The sequence below is a fragment of the Fukomys damarensis genome, unplaced genomic scaffold (assembly GCF_012274545.1).
Source record: "Fukomys damarensis isolate Sample0158 unplaced genomic scaffold, DMR_v1.0_HiC HiC_scaffold_27, whole genome shotgun sequence".
Classification (NCBI taxonomy): domain Eukaryota; kingdom Metazoa; phylum Chordata; class Mammalia; order Rodentia; family Bathyergidae; genus Fukomys; species Fukomys damarensis.
Window position 1 is genome coordinate 37,809,109 of NW_022900939.1, and position 20,541 is coordinate 37,829,649.

Here is a 20,541-nt window from a genome sequence, read left to right on the forward strand (position 1 = left end):
TAAAGAATAATCAAAGTCTCAAATTTTCTAACACAAGAACAGAAAGAACACTAACACATAATTCTTATGCTTTCTGCTCTGAAACGATGAAGGGCATGCTCTATGCATATCTATATTTTAATGTTTTAGCTAAGAGTAACAGAGGATGATGACTACAAAATCTACCAATGTACCAGGTAATATTTCCTTTGGGCAAAAGTTCATCAGAGAAATACCAGGAAATATGACACCATTTGAACACCACCGAAATTATTATTCCTCACATTATAATTAAACTCTACATGTGCATGTGTATCTAAGCAGAACATAAACAATAACCTCCACCACCATGTGCATATTAGAGCTGACTTAGCCCAATCACTTAATTCACAAACTTATAACAGTCCAATGACTTCAATTCCAACTTTCACAAAGACACAAAATTATTAAGATAAGCCATGTAACATAATTACAGGTTCATTTGATATTTTGTAGTTTTTATCAGCTCTAATTTAGCTTTGTGATGAAAAATACAGGTAATTTTTTCAAAGAACTAATCTTAAGACAAAAAATATCAAGTGATCACTTCTTATTTCTAAGGTTTCCTAGGATGAGTTTATCCAACAATTTTCTCTTTGAATTTTTAAAGAACAGTTACTGTTCAGCAGTTTCATTTATAAATGATGTTACAAATCAGACCTTTTCTGTTTCTATAAGATCTTATTTTTACCTGACCTTGGTTTTGCAATCACTCTTCCTCAGCCTCCAACTAGCTGGGATTAAAATCATGCTTAAAGAGATTTCTTGATATTACCAAATTTCCTGTAAACACAGTTTCACAGACATATTTCTTATGCTCCTTCAGACTATGACACTATGCTAGAGGATGAACTTGACATCATGAATGCTTAACCATGAAGAACTGTATCTGCAGACCAATGAGAGAGATAGGCAAAGAAAAGAGCCCTAAAAACATTTCTGAGAAAAGGTTAAATTACTGTTAATGTAATTTAAAATGGAAATTTATTTGATTTTTTACAAATCAGACCATTCCTATTTCTAAAAAATCTTATTTTTACCTGATAGCAAGAGTAATATACTGCTTTAAAAAGTCAAATATAGAATGTGAGAATTTATAAAGTGCTCATTATCCCAGCTTCTATAATTTATTTATTTGAAATTTTCATATTTTTACAAATACTGTACTTTAAAGAAATTGAAACAAATTACTACTAAGATTATTTTAAAAAAGCAATCTCCATGCTTAGCCACACACATTTTCTCTTAGAATAAGGATGCCATACTCACAGCCTAGGGCAAATTCCCAAATCCCAAGTGTGTCAGGCCTTGTACAAAATGATAGCTATTACGGTTATTTATTGTAACTACCTCTTCATTGTGCTCTTACATGTGTCAGGCTCTATAATAAGCACACATAAGATGTTATTTAATTTCCAAAGAAGCTCTACAAAAAAGGTATTTGTTTAGATAATCAAAGGCTGAGTGCTAGGAAACCAAGGTTCTAAGACTTTAAGGAACTTGCCCAGCTCATATAAAAAGTGGCAGAGCAAAGATACAAATCTATATTTGTCTCTAAGACTGGCCTCTTAACTATTATATTATGCTGTATTCGGCTGTAGTTACAAAAACCTTTGTTCTCTAAATGCTCATTTTAAAAATGAATGTGTGATAAAACATTTTCAATTCTTGCTATAATTAATTTCAATCCTACCTGTTAAAACACTGTAAATTACAAATGGGCAAAAAACGACATCCCTCTTGTTCACTGTTATGCCTCCCCTACCTCTCAGTTCAATAACAGCTGTACACAAATTACTTAATAAATATTTTTTATTTCCATTTGATCTTCCTAATAACATTTGGTAAAAAGTGAGACAGCTTTAAGAAATTAACTCCATGAGGTACATGCAAAAAGTCTAACAAACTTACCATTATTAGGTATAAGCTCCATATCCCATGGGCTCATCTTTTCTGTATCTCCATTGTCCCAGCTTTAGAAAAAGAAAAATCTTATATTAAACAACCTGAAGATTATATTATAATTTTTATAGTTATCAATTTATAAACATAATTACTTCACTGTTTAAAAAGAAGCATCCTTCATTTTTATTAATAAGTGGAGAATAAACTGAAAAAAGCCTGGCCTAAGAATACAACATGTATCTTCTTACCAGACATTATAGCACTGAAACAAACTATCAGGATATTCAGGCTGAAGAGGTTCCTGACTTTCAATGGTTCCAAACCACCAAGCATCATCTATGACTGATCTGAAACGGTCACCTGAACAAGAACAAAAGCCACCTCATAAATCTGAAATTCAATGTTACTTTTGTTAACTACTTCTAAAATATAACTTGAAGACACTTAAAATAAAGTGACCCACATATTCCAAAAGTTAGTAAGTAAAACCATACAGGGAAAAGGTATATTGAGCAGTAATAAGCCAATTTGGTGTGACTCACCCATTTTAAATCCCATTTCTTATATTTCATTAGGTATGGAGAAATTCAGATATTTTAAGTACTTTTACCAACCAATCCAACATTTTAAACTCATCATTAGAACTATGTCCGAATTTTTCTTTAAAAAATACAACTTAGGTTAACTTTTGTACAACAAATATTTATAGTCCATCTTTATTTTCTTACTTTCTGAATACAAGTTTCCCCAACCAACAACGAAGATCCAATCTCAAAATAAAAGACACGAAATATCAAATATGCCTACTTTCACCTCAATACATGTAGGTAGTAATATATATAATATGCACTTTCCACTTCGTATTAAACAAAAATAAAAACCTTTGTAAAACAGAGCACATACCCTCTTATTTTCTTCTCCCATTGCACTTAGGCATTATCATATTAAAGTGCTTTTCATAAAGACCTGCTGAGCTATCTGTACAACAGCCTATTCTTAAAATCTTTTCAGCTTCTCTGTCATGCAGAAACCTAAAAGGCACTCTTTTCCTCTGTGGAGTACTTTCCTCTTCTTGATTTTATACTACTTATTAAATTTTCTCCTGACTAGCATAGGCAAGAGTCTGAAAGACTTGGGTTCAAATAAAGGGGCTGTGTGACTTTAAATCCATTCGTTATTTTCAAGCTTCATTTTACTTATCTATGAAATAGTGATGTATAACACATGGTAGGTTTATTTATTTAGTTAGTTTTTTGAGACAGGGTCTCACTATGTAGTGGAGACTGACCTGGAACTCACTATGTAGCCCAGACTGGTCTCAAACTCACAGCAATCCTCCTGCCTCAGCCTCCCGAGTGCTGGGATTACAGGCGTGTGCCACCACGCCCGGCTTAACACATGGTAGGTTTTGAGCAATGCCTTCTATTAAAATATTTTTTTTCATTTTTAATACACTGTTAAGGAAAAATGAATCAAGTTAACAACTAATCTGAAACAGTTCCATTGTCAAACTCATAAGAAGTATTTACCTTCATTTTTTTAACCAAGTGGTTTAAAAATTAATGAAGACAACATAAAGTAAATAAAAAAATTAAAAACAAAGCAGAAGAACTTCTGTGCCACTACTGAGGTACATTCTGAACTCCTTTTTTGATTTTGACACAGGGGTTCAATGAGTTGCTCAGGCTGACCTTGGTTTTTTAATCATTCTTCCTTAGACTCCAACTAGCTGGGATTAAGATCATGCTTAAAGAGCTTTCTTGACATTACCAAGTTTCCTGTAAACACAGAGTTTCACAGGCCTATTTCTTATCCTTCAGAATGACGACACTATGCTAAAGGATGAACATGATATCATGAATGCTTAACCATGAAGAACTGTATCTGCAGACCAATAATAAAAGATAAGCAAAGAGCCCTAAAAACACTTCTGAGAAAAGGTGAAATTACTGTTAATGTAATTTTAAATGGCAATTTGTAGGTGGATACATCTCTCTTCAGATATAAAAGAACCATCAGGCACTAACTTTAGAAGAAATACTAATCTACAGATGCAGAAAAAAACGTGAAAGGTCTAAATGAAAAAATTCTGATGTTTATTCATTTGAAATACCTTGATTCAATTTGTCACTAAGTATTGCTCTCCTAATTAACTGTATTAAAATGTGTTATATTTAATAGATATTTAGTTTCATTATGACAACATAAATACTTCTTGCTACTACATAAAAAACCATACAATTCCTTTGTAGTGTAATTTTGGACATCATCCACTAACTGCATCATATTTTGTTTTGTTTTTTATGAATTTACAATTAAATCTTCCCACATTTTCTAACAGTTCAAGCTATAAAAGACATTACAATAAAATTTCCAAACAATTCAAACTTGTCTGACAAGAACTGATTTTTATTTTTCCTTGGAAGACTTCAGACCGATTATTTCCTAGACTTGAAAGATAACTGCTACCCTGAGACTTCTCTTGACTGTTACCTTAAACTCCTTTTGGTCTTTCCTATTCTATACTATTCCCTAAGTAACAAGCTTCCATAGTTTTTTCTTCTTTGGTTTACTCTGCTCCTTCCCCACGATCCCACCATCTTCCAATGGCACTAAATTATTCTATCTTGCCAAACCATATGTGCTGCATATATACAATGCACTCTAAGATGACAAACATTGGCCTTTGTTTGAAATTTTAACAGAACTACTTAATAAATACAAGTACATTTGTATATAAGTGAATGCATCATTTAAATGCCTGGAAAATTTTGTAACTGTAAGAGTTAAACAACAACAGTTGGTTTATAGCTTCAGTCCTAGTCCAAATTTATATATATTTTAAGGGCTGTTTAGGTTCTGAATATGAATTAATATTAATATTTTTAATATACCATGTAAAAATTTTTAAAACATGATTTTATAATCTTATGAGATGGTTATCATATATGAGAAAAAATATTTTAAACAATTTTCAATCTTAAATCACTCACCTATATTCCACCGCCTATACTTTGCATCATCAAATTGTTGTCTCAGGATTAGGAAATCTATAACATCAGGCATATCATGGTACCTATTAACAAACAAACAAATTAATCAGGATGCATACCTAAAAAGTATCTAAAATATTTATGCAAATTTCTGAATCTTAACAACAACAAAAAAAGTACAATACTAAGAAATGTATCTCTTTCAACAGTCCTTACTTCATAGTAAATGATCCACCAGTCAGTTTACCAGTATCAGGATCTAAAAAAGCAAGTTTAAGGCAGCAAAGGGTAGGTAATCCCACTTCATATTTTATGCCAACTATTTTCATCAGTTCTTGTTCCTAAAATAAATCAAGAAATCATTTTTACAAAATAAACCATAAGTTTACTACTAAACATAATCTAGAAAACATTTCTGGGTTTTAATTTTGATCTGAATAATTATTCTGTATGCATAAATAAAAATTCATTGAGCTATGTCCTTAAGATTTGTGTACTTCATAGTCTGCAGGTTAAATTTAAAAAGCATGAACTTTTCAACACTGTTCCACAGAGGACTAGAAAATCAAATTTGTAAATATCTACAGGTTAGTATTAAGTCCTGTCTAATTTTCCCTCTAAATTTTGTACTCAACTCATAAACTCCATTAGGGCATACAAATTTAGTCACTTTTGTGTTTCTCTGGTCAAAAATTAAACAATTCTGCTGCTCCAGAACTGCTTCCATTAAACAAAGTACATTCATGAAAAGTTTCTTATGGTGGAAATAGATTTGATAGAATTTTTTCCATAATCCATAAGTGCATCTTTTGTTTTAGCAATAAAGTCAATACCATACCCGTAATTCCATTTTATGCCATGGTTGTTTTTTAGGATTAATACTATAAATTTTATTTTTCCGGGCCATTTCAACATATGCTTCATGTCCTTGTCGGAAGTAATAAACCTAAAAAGTAGAAGCCGTAATTTAAAAATCTGAATGTGTTTCTAAGACACAAGGTTATCAGCTAAAATTTCAGACAATAATCTAATGACCTTCAAGCTACAAAAATTTAAGACTGACTTTTGTTCTTATTCTTTTTAAGCAAGTGATTTATATGTATATGGAGAACTCAAAAACCAAATGCCGTATGGGCTGGGAGTGCAGTAGCAGAGCGCCTGCCCAAAGGCGCCAAGTCTTGACTTCTTCCCTGGCTCCTCTCCCATCCCCATCTCCACCCCCACCCAACCCATTCCTATTCTAACATTACAGATCTTAAAGGGAAAATAATTATGAATATGCACATAAATTAACATTTTAGAAAATAAAGTTAAATGAAAAAAGTACTAATTATTCTTTAACCCACCATATTTTAATCCTTAAATAAAAAAATATGTTTTAAGTTAGAAAGAAAAAATAAAATCTCATTAAAAGAAAATACCAGTTTTTAAAAGTACCAGAAAATTTTCCTTCCTTTTGTATTATTTAAATTATTGAAATTATTTATAGTAATCTTAAAAAAGATTACTATTAGATTTTTTTCCTAATTGTCTTAGCTATACATTTAGGAACACTGAGAATGAGGTACTTTTGTGAACTTGCTGCAATTCTAGAATTTCAACAGGTAGAAAAAAAAAGCTCAGGGTTATTTGTGGAAAAAATAAAAAGGTAAAAGTTTAAGTACCTCATCCCCCATCTGGGGCACGAATGGGCATCTTCGAGGAAGAGTGTCTGTGATCCATGTTGAAGGCAGCCATTCCTCTAACGTCAGACCATTTCCAGTAAGTTCTCCCACAGCCAATCTCTAAGGAAGTTTGGAATATTATATGTATTACCATAAAAGCACAAAGCAGACACAGAAAAATAGGTTTTACAATGGAGCTCTGCATTAATTTTATTCTTTAGCATTAAAAAATCTTATTGAGGAAAAAAATGGCAGTGGCAGCAACAGAAATACTGTTTCTCCAAATCAATGATAGAGAGAACTAGAAACACCAAAATCAACATATATTCACAAAATTATGTAAGACACATTCTCACAAAACCCATAGTATAAGCTGTGTAATAGCCTCTTTTTTCAAAATACTACTGATCTAACAGACATCCCATGCAACAAATAAGACATACCTAAGTTTTTAATTACATTCTTAGCAGGTTAGTAAGAACTAAGATATCCTCACGAGTTAGGAAGTACTACAAGAAATAGAAGGTTAATTCTTCCCATGATTGTAAATAGTCTGAGAATGTTCCTCTTCTCTTATTAAACAGCCATTTCATTACTTCTGGCTCCTCCTCCCCACCCCCACTCAGATTTTTGGTTCTAAACAAAAATGTTAAGCCAGGTCCCTTGTCTTTTAACTCTCATGAATAAAAACAAAGCTGTCTCTCTGAAACACTTAACTCAGCTATCCACCCTCCACTGTCTTGACATTACCTCAGAATTAGGAAATGCTGACTAAAAGATTTTAAGGTCTAATATTACCTACAAATAGAGAGACTGCGATTAAAAACGTTGTGGCTTCATATTGTAAACTAAGACTTCTAAGTTTTATTGCTGTACTTTTTAAAATAGCTACCACTAAGTTAATCTGTTTACTAAAAGAAGAAAAGAGGCCATAATGTGATTATTAGAGAACACTACTGCAACAGAACTTTGTTTTTTTAAAAGTCTCTTGCAATGTTGCCCAGTTCAACTTCAAACTTGCAATCCTCCTGGACTCAGCATCCCATGTAGCTGGGATTCTAGGTTCGTGGCACTGCAGTTAAGTACTTCTACTGTTGCTTCGCAATATACACACTCTTCTTGTTCCTATTACCAACTTTGCTGTGTAGGTAACACTGTCTCCTTGGAGAACAAAGGATAAGTAAAAAACTTTGGTACCTTCTGTAGGGGAAATGGATTTATTGGAGAATTTTAGGAAGAGAGTGATATGATCTGACTTGTGTTTTAGGAAGATTACTCTGGATCAATCAGAACAGAAATTGGCAAATCATGGTTCACGGTCTAAAGTTCATCCTGCTTAATGATACTGTGATATAAATCACAATTATCAAAACAGCCATATCCATCCATTTCTATACTGTATATGGCTGCTTTCAGGTTACAAAAGTACAGTAGATGGCTCTGTATAGTACAAGTTCATTATCTTCTGTTTTATAGACTAAACTCTAGGAATAATTGGGAAGAACAAATCTGAAGTGACTATACAGTATTACAAGTGATAGTTCATGGCGTCTACAAATGCAATATTGGCAAAAGTGGCAAAAAGCCAAGTTTCAAATATATTTAAGAGTATGGAGCGCAGTAATTTTTTTTGATAGATTCGATGTTAACTGTAACAGAAAACAAGGAATTAAAATTTTAGGTGGTTGGCATAAACAAATAAAGGATGAAGTTACCAGGCAATGAGCAGACATAGGAAACACATGACCATGTGTCATTTTCTGTATTTTTATCTTCTTAGAGCACTTATGTATGAAGTTAGTCACACATCATTTTCAGAGTAAGTACACTATCTTAATTTTTTTTATTGTATTACTACTTCATAAACTGTAATCACTTAATAAATATTTACTGACTTCATTTGCAGAGTTCCTAGACATTTATATATATGTAAGAGACTACCTGAGTTCACCAAATCTCTTTAGAAAATTCTATTTTTAATTAGCATTTTCTGTATCTGCCTTTAGAAAGGTCATATGGAAAAGATCCATTTTCTTCAAATATGCAATACTATTAATCACTTAATGATCTTTCAGTTGTTTTCCAATTCTACACTCAGGAAAATACTATGTTACTTGCTATAACTTGAAGATTAAATAAGAACAATTCTACCTGTTTTATCCACATATTCGCATGATGAAATAATTCAAGGGTAGAGCTGATAGTATCCTAACTTAATTAAAGTCTGCTGAACAGTAAAAACAGACAAATTTAAATGTTAAAAGCAATTTAAAATGTGCCACTGCATGAAGGAACCCATGGTACAGTATTAGTTTCTGATACCATCAAACACTGGAAACACATGAAGCAACCTCTACTCTTTGGACTGAAGAATTAGAATTATATTCTTAAAGTGACATCACTAGCAAACCTCAAAAGTTCATCAGAATTTTCTTGAGATGAACAAAGACTATTTTCCTTATTAGCCAGGTACATGGCTAAATCAGTTTTGTTTAATCTGTTTATTACATAAAAATGGCTCAAACTACCTTTATCATTACTAACAAGACAGAAGAAAAAAAAAAAAGCAGGCTAATGTGGCATTCTAAAAATGGTATAGGTATTTTTTTTTTAAAGACTTCAATTTTCTAAAACAAAACATGTGTCCCTACTATACTATTTCAGAGAGCAGAAAACACTTCCCTCATATTCCATGTAATTACGGTAAAAACTAAACATCTCATATTTTAATCCCTGCTTAAAGAATTTCAATTCTGTAAGAGCTGACAGAACTTTCTCTAATTTCTAATTCTTTATTCTCAAATTATTCCTGGACTTAACATGGTACAATCAAACAACAGTATTTACAGACCTAAAATTATGAAAAATTATGCTTCACATGCTATGTAAATTAATGAAGACTTACTTGTTACAAAAAGCCCATGATATCCAATTTAGATTATTTGTTTTGGCATCAAATATGACAAATTTTGTCATTTGTATTATTTATAATGGACTCCTTAGGTTTTCTGCTTACTTTTAGCAACAGTAATTGGGACAGTTACATTTAAAGAGACAATGAGCAAAAACCATGTCTTTGCAAAAATAAATAAATCTCACCAAAAAAAATGTGATCATGTTTTAAGATGAAATACTCACTATTAAGACTGGTCATTTTGTAAGAAAATACTCTTAAACATTAAAGATCTAAAACTTATGTCAACTAAATATACTTTACAATTACGTACTTGAGTATTCTGATAAACTCAACAATGTTTAACTAAAGTTTTAAAATGTATGCTTTACAACATTTTCATAAAAAAGAAAACACATTTGTAATATTTAAAAAACCAACCTTTTGTTTTCTTTCTTTGGGCTTCTTTTTCTTTGGTGATGTTGGTCCATCTTTCTCTTCATTAACTTTTTTCCTTTCCTTTTTATTATGTTTTTGCTTCTGTTTTTCAGATTCTTCTTCTTCATCTGAACTGCTTTCTGCTTTCTTGGTTTTATGCTTCGGAACTTTCTTTGGTGGTTGCAAATTAATTCCTGCATCTGCTGTCCAGTCAGAGTAATCACTGGAGTAGTCACTAGAGAGAAGGGATTTTAAAAAATGTACACACAAGATACATATTTTAAGACTTAGTTTTATAAAAAGGGAAAGATTATAAAGCAATAAAGGGGAACAGAATATACTGTACACAAGACTAAAAAATATCTGCTACTCATTTTCAAATTTAATATTCTGTAGGTTTTAAATATCTCAAAAAAATTGAAGATAAAGTCATAGAGCTTTGAGTGAAAAAACTTTCAGTGAGTTGTAGAATAAAAATACTGATTTCTGAATTTTGCCTGTACCAAAAATATTTTTGGCATATAAATGTAAGGAACGGGGGGGGGGTGTTACTTCCCTCATATCTGACAACAACAGAAAAGTACCCTAAAGACCATGGCAGGTATTAAACTGGGACAGGGATTTCTTTTCTTGCAAGAAACTGGGAATTCCTAGCCAATGATACACTACTGGTATTCTCTTAGAAATCATACTGAACTGATAGGGACAGAAGTCTGCCTCCTTAGTGGAAAGGTTGTGCTCATAAACTTCACTTAGAACAATTTTATCTGAAATGTCTTGTTTACATGCTACCTACCTGTATCTTAGACACGATTTAAAACACCATAATTCAGAAAGTTTTATTTTACTATTTTATGTGCCTACCAGTCATCTGCCTTTTCAGTTTACCTGCACACTGAATCTTATGTTAAAACCAGTAATTAATTCATCTAGATAACTAATAGAACCAACATTAACACTGAACAGATTTTTTTTGTGGGGTTTTATTACACTACCACCACCCCTCCCCCCCCAATCCAAATGTTCCTTACAGGCATTTATCTAAACCTTCCCAATAACAACCACCCTAGAAAAGAACCAAATAACTAGTTTCTAGGATGATTTCATTATGAAATTTAAAATGCTCTTTAAAAATATTTTAAAATCTTTTTAGGCATTCGATTGTAGAATAGGTTCCCAATTGTGAGCATTTTATTTACACTAACTCCAGCTCATACCACTGTAAATGGTACCTGCCAAACCAGAGTTGCCACTTTCTGGAGTACTTAGTTCTTCGAGAACATCAGCTGCCTGTATAGCAATAATCTCTAGAAGCCATTTTCTTTACAACAAATGTCCTCAACTGCTAAGGTCAGTGCTGGTCTCTCAATTTAGGAACTGCTGCACTGTCTTGTGGTCTGAGATTCTTTATTCCACTGCTGAGGCAAAAGTTCATTGCCCTGCCTATTTTAAATACCACTGCAACAATGAGAATTACCAATGTAAGGAGTTGAAGAAATCTTCCCTTGCAATGATCAAATGGGTGGGGAAAAAAAGAAAAAAGGAAAGCCTTTTCTCATTGTTAGAAGAGAATATTTCTAATAGTCTATAAATTCCATTTTATGAGACAGTTAACTCCAGATCTCAATTTCATTATTTGATGCTTAAAACATTTCTCAAAACAGTAATGAAACTGGTTCATTATTAAGCAACAACATTCAGAAGATGTAATTCCAAGTAGGCAAGCTGAAGGACCCAAGTTTGATCCCCGGTACCAAAACAAAAAAAAAACAAAAACAAAAACCAAGTAGGTAAATGAAGTTTAAAGTATCATTTTCATTTTATAGACCTACTCACAATTTCCAAAATTATTTTTGTATAGGGAAGGCATGTCAAAAATAAAATGTCCTAAATTATGGGCAATTAATTCTTTGAAGGACTGTAAACACAAAGAGGCTCTTACATGTGCTGCTACTAAAAATACAAAAGAAATAAAGTACAATGTCGTTTTTTAAAGGTTTTATATAACACTAAGAAAAATAAAAGCTCATTCACTTACCTGGAACTGCCATCACTATGCCATGCTCTCTCTTCCTCTTCAGATGTCCCCCCACTGACAGCAACTACTTCGCCTTCCTAAAGGACAATGAAGAAATACTATGCATAATCTTATGATCATGGAATATATTAGTGATATACCAATCATATAAGGATCTTTAGAAGAAAATATGATTTCAATTAGCTTTAAAGTACAGCTTTTACATTTTTATTCCAAAACGTGAGAAATGTATTATCTAAAGTCATAATACTTATTAATACTACAGAGCATCCCTCAGGTAATTTTTTTTTCTGGTACTGGGGATTGAAATCAGGGCCTTTGCACTGAAGTATATCCTCAACCTTTTTGTTTTGAGTCAGGGTCTCCCGAAGTTGCCCTTTGCACTGAAGTATATCCTCAACCTTTTTGTTTTGAGTCAGGGTCTCCCGAAGTTGCCTGGCCTGGGCTTGAATCTGAGATCCTCCTGCTTCAAACTCCCAGAATGCAGTGATGACAGGTATGGACCAAGTTCAGTTGTGTTCTTTAACACAAAATCTTACACCATTTTTTTATGCTTCAACACCTATAGCCCTTCCTGTTTTATTGCACTTTTACTGAAGTCAGAAACTTTATGGTTCAGTTAGATGATTCCTTAACAGGATAATGAAATATATTCCTTCACAATTTAAATAGAGTAATATAGTTTGGGAGAAAATTCTTCTCATTTTGATGTCTTACAGAAAGTAAACTGTGTGACTGTTTCAAAGAATTTTGAAAACTAAGCAAATACAAAAAGATCAAAATCCAATACAGTTAATAATTTAGTAATTTAACAAATTTAATCTTTACTCAAAACAACTGAAATCATAACAAATTATGATTGTTTCCCTATTTTGTTACTTCCTTAACAGGAAAAAAAATAATTACTTCTACATTCTGAATACAAAATACTAAATACAAGATATTTGATTTTGAAAAGCCAAGATAGACTGGGATATAGGTCAGTGGTGTTGTGCCTGCCTGGCAAGCACAAGGTCCTGAGTTTAATTCCGAGTATCAAAGGAAAAAAAAAAAGCCCAAGATATTTTCCCATTGATTAGTATGTTCTGCCTAACATATTCTGATTCTGTTCTCAAAGTACTTCAGTCAAAATTTACTCAACTACTCTAAAAGGATGCTAAAGCATGAGGATTTAGTGAACTTTTCATTTAACAAATGCCAACCTTAGAAATACATTTAAATTCTTAAGAAACTCAACATATTTGAATACTAAGTATTTAGTAAATATTTTAAAGAATCACACTTTAAACCTTTTTTAAAAATGAAGATTTTTATTAGGCAAAAATTTAGTTCCACTTATTTGTTCGGTGTGTCTATCCAAGATATTATTGGCTCAGCATGGTGAAACACACCTTCAAGTCCTAGTTATTTGGGAGGCTGAAGCAGCAGGATCACTTGAGCCTAGGACTTTTAAATCAGCCCCCAAAACACAGTGAAACCTTGTCTCAAAAAAACAAAACGAACAAAAATACAACAAAAAAGGAAAAACCAAACTGTCATCACCTATGAGGTTTTATTTTTCCTCCAAGTACTGGTGACTGAACCCTGGGCCTTCATGCTAAGCTATAGCACAAGCTTTCACAGGCTTTCATTAAATTACTAGACTAGCAGCACGGCATCTGCCTGGCAAGCATGGCAAGCATGAAGTCCTGAGTTTGATTCCCAGCAACCCCCCAAAGTTATTAGACTAGGCTCAAACTTGTAATTTTCCTCTGTTTCCTATAGCATTGGGATTATAGGTGTGCACCAGTATACCACCTTTAGTTTGTTCTTTTCATCAGAAAGAACATGTCATTCTAGGGGAGACTTTTTTATTTTTCTAATTAAAAAAAAAAGTATTTTTGGAGACAAGATCTCGTTATTTTGCCCAGGCTGGTCTTGAATTCCTAGACACAAATGATCTTTCTACCTCAGCATCCTGATTTCTGGACAACAGAGAAGTGATGGGAAAGGAAAAGGAGAGGAAAGATGATTTTAATTGGTGAGTAAGTGTCATGTGACTGTAAACCAATTACCTTAGCTAAAAGAATGTTTAATTTACTTGGAAATACAGAAATAATTATGCATGAAGAATACCAAAACATTACATTGAGAAAGCTACAAATTGGTAACGAGACAAAAATCTAACCAATGTTGTCAAATGACTATTAATTGTAGTAGGTATACAATACAAGGGCATTATGGTACTGTTTTAAAAACTTGGCTATAAAAGTAAAAGGAATCCGTACTTAATCCTTGCTCCACCACTTAATAGATTGATATATATTTGAAACTCAGAACGCTTACATGTAAAATGAGAAAGTCATATGGATTTATTCTGTGGATTTATTTGTACCATGCCTAGAAGTAGATTGTTAGTAAAAGGTGACTATCAACATTATTGTTAACTATCACCTTTGAATTACATTTATATCAATGAATATTATGTCTTTTAAAAATGAATAAAGAGGGCCCGGGATTTAGCTTAGCAGCACCACATCGTGCCTTCCTTGTAAGTGCAAGGTCCTGAGTTCAATCCCCAATACCAGGGGGAAAAAAAGAAAGAAAGAAAGATATTTAATGCGCTGAAATCTTACATCTGAAGAACTAGTGCCATTTTCTATCTCCTCCAAGGGTCGAGGAGTCTCTTCCAATGCAGATCTTGTACGATAGCTGTGCTGATTTGCTTGCTGCTTTTTGGATTCCCCAAGATCCAGTAAATGCTCATGAGCATGATTCTGGACAAAATTAAATTTACACATAGTTATACTCTTCATGTACCAACATAAAAGTCATCGAAATGACACACAAAGACCAGAATGGGCTGTAACTGGTAGAGGCAAAATGGACAACACTAAGCTATTCTGCCACTCCAAGTAGCTGTTATTTTTCTTCTGCTGGAGATAAATCTGAGAAGTCTTCTGCAGCAGGTAAGAACATAAGCAATAAAAAAAAGACACAACACAGAGATTACACTAACAAAGAGATAAACTCAACACAAAACATCTGAGAAAGCTAAAGCAAACTCGAAAGCAAGTAAGAATTAAGAGATTTTGTAAATTAAAAATTACCATTAAATATGGAGGAAAAAAGAGAGCAGGTTCACCATATAAACTGAAATGTATACTACTGGGCTGAAAGATGAAATAATCCCAAACTTCAAACAAAAATAAACGTGAAAAAAACTTTCAGAGCTTAAAAAAAAAAAAAAAAAAAAAAAAAAAAAAAAAAAAAAATTAAAAAAAAAAAAAAAAAAAAAAAAGAAAAGAAACATACATTTGGACAAATCAGTCACAATTAATACAAACAAAAAAGGGACTAATGTTTAGCATCAAATAAATACTAATGTTTCTTTGCTTACCCAGATTTAGTTATCACATAGTAAGAAAAATGAATACTACACTTTTAGAAGGGTGGCAAAAAATAACTTTGAACCTATAATTATATATCCATACTATTGAAAGTGAAATAAATGTTCACATATAAACACATAATTTGCTCCACAAATTCCTTCTAAAAGAATTACCAAAAGGGCCGGGGATTTAGCTCAGCGGTTCGGTGGCCTGCCTCGCAAAGCGCAAGGACCCGAGTTCGATCCCCAGTACCAAAAAAAAAAAAGAATTACCAAAACGTTTCATAAGTTTGTAAAATTATTGGGAAGTTTACAAAGTATAAAAAACGAAACAATGTTCAACTATGCCATGAATTTTGACTAATACACTGGAAGAATATATCTTGTTTCATTTAACATAAAACTTTTCTACCTACGCAAATATCATTAAAAATTACTATTTGTTACATTTTTATAAGGCTTTACTGACAACAATAATTCCATAAGATAAATTCCAAAATCAAAGAACATAAACACTTCAAGTGTAAAGGGGAAAATCAGTTGTCGGCTTTCGTCATTTCTCCTTTTGCACAAATAAACAAGTTTTCCTTCTTAAGAGTTTCATATGACTACGTTTTGGCCAGCAGGAAATCTGGCACATTACGGAGCCACATCAGAGTCTCCTCCAGGAAAGTACATGTGTCCTTTGCACCTCCCTCTTTGACCCTTTATCCTCAAATGAGAATACTGCTCTTAAAAGGCATGAAGTCGAATCCAGGAGAAACAGAAAAAGAAAAGTTTTAGTCTTTTAACACTGAAGGTACTAGGCCTGGACTACCTATGAAAGTTTGCACATAAGAAACAAATATACTTCTAATTTGTTTAAGCCGTTAGGTGTGAAATCAAGTCATTATTATTTTGTTGTTTAGATCATTGCTTAGGAACTGAAAAGACGATTAAAATAGTTTCCCTCCACCTTAACCTCTTAAGACTCTGAAGCTGACTCCTTGACAATCAGGGGAGTAAAAGTACACCTTCCCCTGATCAGGGCATCTTGGTCTGCCAGAGTAGGATGATAAAAAATCCAACAGGGCAAAACTAGTGGAGACAACCTACATCATTAATCAAGAAAATAAGAACTATTACTTATAAGTGTACTAGCAGACTTGATTAGCTATAATAATAGATGCAAAACAGCAATAAATAAGTGAAAAGTATGAAACCAAGAGCAAAACTAAAAAAAGCTTGTTTAGATGAATTATAATGATTATGTTTAATGAGTGAATAAGAATTGGTATTTGGGGAAAAGATATGCTAGAAAGCAGAAAATGAACTGAATTGTAAATGATAACAGATAATCCAAATAAATAAAGTTATAGTAAATTTTATTTCATTAATTATACCATTTAAATAACATTTTTTACTTAAAAGGGAGGACCTTAAAATGGCTATTATATGTAACACTATCATAGTATCACAGTAATTAAATTTACCTTTGAGACACTAGGTATTTTATTTTCTTTTGCAACCGTTAAATGTTTCCTTTTCTCTTCTGATCTGTAAGTTTTTATTTCTTCTTCTCCTTTCGCAGTTCTCCATTCTTCCTGCCTACTGAAAGAGAAGACTGAAAGTCATACATCTTAGTCTAGAATTTTTAAATTTATTTCCCCCATAAGGAACGTTCGTTTTCAGGGAAGGAATGCTAATCCTGATGCTATCTTCCTAGATGTAAGCATGTTAACTCAGACATCTTGAGTCTAAATTTTTAGGTCTTGAGCTCAGGACATCACACATTCAGTGACCAGAGTATTGAAACGACAGGAATTTTGTCTACATGAAATTACTGTATTGCAATGGTGTTTGGTAAATGAAGTTTTAAATTGTGGCAACACAATTATTCCTAGAGTAACTGCTCTGAGGGTGAGAAATTGGATTTCAAAAAAAAAAAAAGGAAAATCAGTGACTTGACAGTCTAATGTGCCAAAGAGATAGCTGGAATTTATTTTAAGTTCATGCATATTAGCTATACAGAATAGTGGGCTTCACTTTGGCATGTGTGCACACACATAACCTATTTTGGGTCATCTGCCTTATTATCCCCCTCATTCATCCCTTTCCTCCTTTTCTAAAAATCTCCCTCTACTTCCACTTTTTCTTTAGATCCCTCATATGAGGAAGAAAAAATAACATTTTTAGTTTTTGAGTCTGGCTTATTCCACTTAACGTGATGTGATGGTCTCCAGAATGACAAAATGTCTTTCTTCTTTATATCTAAGTAAGATTCCATTGTGTGTTTATACTACATTTTCTTTATTCATTCATCTGTTGTGTGGTAGGGTATATGCCAGGACTTGGGAGACAGGCAAGAGGATCGCAAGCCCTGCCTGGGTAATTTAATAAGACCTGTTTCAAAATAAAAAAAGTGCTGGGAATGAATATAGCTCAGTGGGAGAATGCCCTTGGGTCCAATCCCCAGTATCACCAAAAAGAAAGTTAATTACAGAATTACTATTTTAAGAATTAGAACATCTTATTTCCAATTCACATTTTTGATTGCCATACTTTTTATATTATGGAAGCCAGTGTTAGGTTCACATGGATCTCATTCTCGAGTACCTCATGACTATAAAATGAAACTACATGTAATGTTCCTTCACAGCACAGATTCCAAAAATTGGTCTTTATCAAATCAATACTTAATTCATGTATTTTTAAATATGAGAAGTCATGTTTATATGACGATATATTAATAAGTAATTTACTTATTCTGAGTAATAGTGTGAATGGTTAGTAAAATCCATTAAAAACTCTAACAAACTTTATGAAATGTCTCTTAAGAAACATGTATGACAAACTATTCAAATTTATGATTTTCTCCCATTCATCTTAACACATCCTATCTTGTCATTTACATGGAATCATTCCAAAAAATACATTTACATATTTATTTTTTTCTACAGGGTCATGAAGTACTAATTTTTCACATAAAAGATAATTACAGGGCAAAGAAAGTATTTTGAAGACTAACTGCTTGCAACTATGGTATACAAAGATTAATAATTTCTCTTACCTGGCCACACCGGCTGACAGTTCAGGTACTACCACCCTTCGACTCCAAGCTACAAGATCACGCTCTGTGGCAATTTCACTTCTTGGTGCATTGCTGTGCATCTGCCGTACACCTTCAATCTGCCCACTACGCCTTAATCCTACATTTGGTGGAGAATGAACCTCTGAGGTAGAACTCATGGAGCCTGATGGAAAAAAAATCGATACGGTAAGTTCAACTCAGAGACACTTTTCCTTTAGTTTTTAACAGGAAAAAAGAATTACTACAAGAAAGGGGAAGGGGAAGAAAGGCAAAGCAAAGGAAATATATTTCTGATTTCTAATGTTTTCTAAATAAATATGTAAGACACACATATTTTGAACTTTGGGTCATTATTCTTCAAAACAATTATTTTGGCAGCTTATTATTTCACTCTACAGGTAAATCATTTGTTTCATCATTTCTCCACTGCTGAAAGTTTTATTCAGATTTTTAAATCTTTTACTTAAAAATAAGATTTCTGCTTACCTCTACTTAAACGATTGGTATTACCAACTCCTGCTTCACCAGAACGTCGCAGGTCTTGCTCTTGCTGTAGTCTCTGAATCATGCTGTCCAGTGGACTAATCTCTTGGTTTACTTGCTGACTTAAAACTTGGTTCAACCCTATGCAATACCACACAAAATGCTAAGGAAATTTTTGTTATTATTTAAACCATTTTACTCATCAGCATCCTCACTTATAAAGCCATAATTAAACATAAAATTTCCTTGGGTTTAAAAACAAAACAAACAACAACAAACTAAAACAAAAATCCCATCAACCCCCAAATAATTCTTTTCTTTTCTTTTCTGTTTTTTTTTTTTTTGGTACCGGGGATCGAACTTGGGTCCCTGCATTTGCAAGGCAGGTTGCGGAACCACTGAGCTAAATCCCCAGCCCCACAAATAATTCAATAAGAAAATAAGAATGACTAGTTTACTTAAAGAGTATTCATGATGATTCAGGTAGTCATAATCCCTATGGTAACATGGTTAGGTATGTATTAAATTATTATTATTTCCACTTAACAGATTAAAGACACCAAAATAACTTCTAGACATCCACCTAGACATGCCAAAAGTACAATTTTCCTCTTAAGATCATAGTTTCTTTAGGATGACAAATCTTACTATTTTCTTAAAAAGAAAGAAAAGAAATCTTTACTAACTCATTTATGTCAATAAATCCTTAATTGTGTATTACATGCTAAGAATTACACCAAGTATTAGGGATACTGTGGTATATAAAAAGACATCAAGATCACTGCTATACAAGGAACCAACATTGTGAAAGTAAACACTAAACCTATTTATAAAAGCAGATTGTGAAAAGATGTTAAAGTAAAGGAGGGTGTTGAGAAAGTGGGAAAGAAGAGAGATGGGAAATACTTGTGGCACTTCACAAGTCAGAGAAACACTCCTTGGAAAAGGTTTGAATTGAGATTTGAATTAGCTATGTGAAAAGCTAGAAAAAGTAAAATCCAGAGAGAAGATAAAATAGCTGAAGGCTGAGGCATGCAAGAACTTGGTATATTTTAATCCATCCTACTTTTCCAGTATCAGCCTCACCCATGACAATCACAGAGAACCACTTGGCTATTCTGCCCTCTTAACAGGAGGATACAGTACCTTCATGTTTTCAAACTTCGGACCACAGTATTTCCACTGTGAGCATAACATGAGAAATTCTAACTCAGTTTTCAGGCACCAACTAAAATGACACTTCATTTCCGCTGAAATTTTATCAAACAAGAATTACCTTTAACCCTTATAGTTCCATATCAATCTATACATGTATCAATATTCAGCCCAGCAAATAAAATTAACCCTAATCTGAGTTCCTCAAAAACATGGATTATGTCATTTATTTTAATAGTCTCTAAACCTAGTACAATGCTATGAATAAGAAAGGCAAAATATGTAAGAAGATAAGATTATAAAAAACACTGCCATGAGAATAGGAAAAAGGGAAAACACTAGATGGGCAGGTTTCCAAAAGAAGACTTGATCAGGTCAGAATTTAAACTGGGCTTAATCTTGGATAAGAAGACACTAAGAATATTCTAAATTGAAGCAGCAGTAGGAAAAGTACAATGGAAGGAAAATGACATGTATTAAACCTATGTTATTTCATTTTCTACGAAAGGGATAA

At 32.8% G+C, this 20,541-nt stretch overlaps 1 protein-coding gene across 1 annotated transcript in view; it reads right to left on the reverse strand.

Annotated features, from left to right (window-relative positions):
• Positions 1 to 20,541, reverse strand: part of Phip (pleckstrin homology domain interacting protein) — a 92,002-nt gene that overhangs the window by 17,223 nt on the left and 54,238 nt on the right. Inside the window, exons 15-26 of the mRNA XM_010617835.3 lie at positions 18,876 to 19,013; positions 18,369 to 18,552; positions 16,792 to 16,909; positions 14,565 to 14,705; positions 11,950 to 12,026; positions 9,915 to 10,146; positions 6,581 to 6,700; positions 5,755 to 5,862; positions 5,133 to 5,257; positions 4,917 to 4,999; positions 2,172 to 2,283; positions 1,930 to 1,991 (exon numbers count right to left, since the gene is read on the reverse strand). Of these exons, the coding sequence (XP_010616137.1) occupies positions 1,930 to 1,991; positions 2,172 to 2,283; positions 4,917 to 4,999; positions 5,133 to 5,257; positions 5,755 to 5,862; positions 6,581 to 6,700; positions 9,915 to 10,146; positions 11,950 to 12,026; positions 14,565 to 14,705; positions 16,792 to 16,909; positions 18,369 to 18,552; positions 18,876 to 19,013 (1,500 nt within the window). The remainder of the gene's footprint in view (positions 1 to 1,929; positions 1,992 to 2,171; positions 2,284 to 4,916; positions 5,000 to 5,132; positions 5,258 to 5,754; positions 5,863 to 6,580; positions 6,701 to 9,914; positions 10,147 to 11,949; positions 12,027 to 14,564; positions 14,706 to 16,791; positions 16,910 to 18,368; positions 18,553 to 18,875; positions 19,014 to 20,541) is intronic.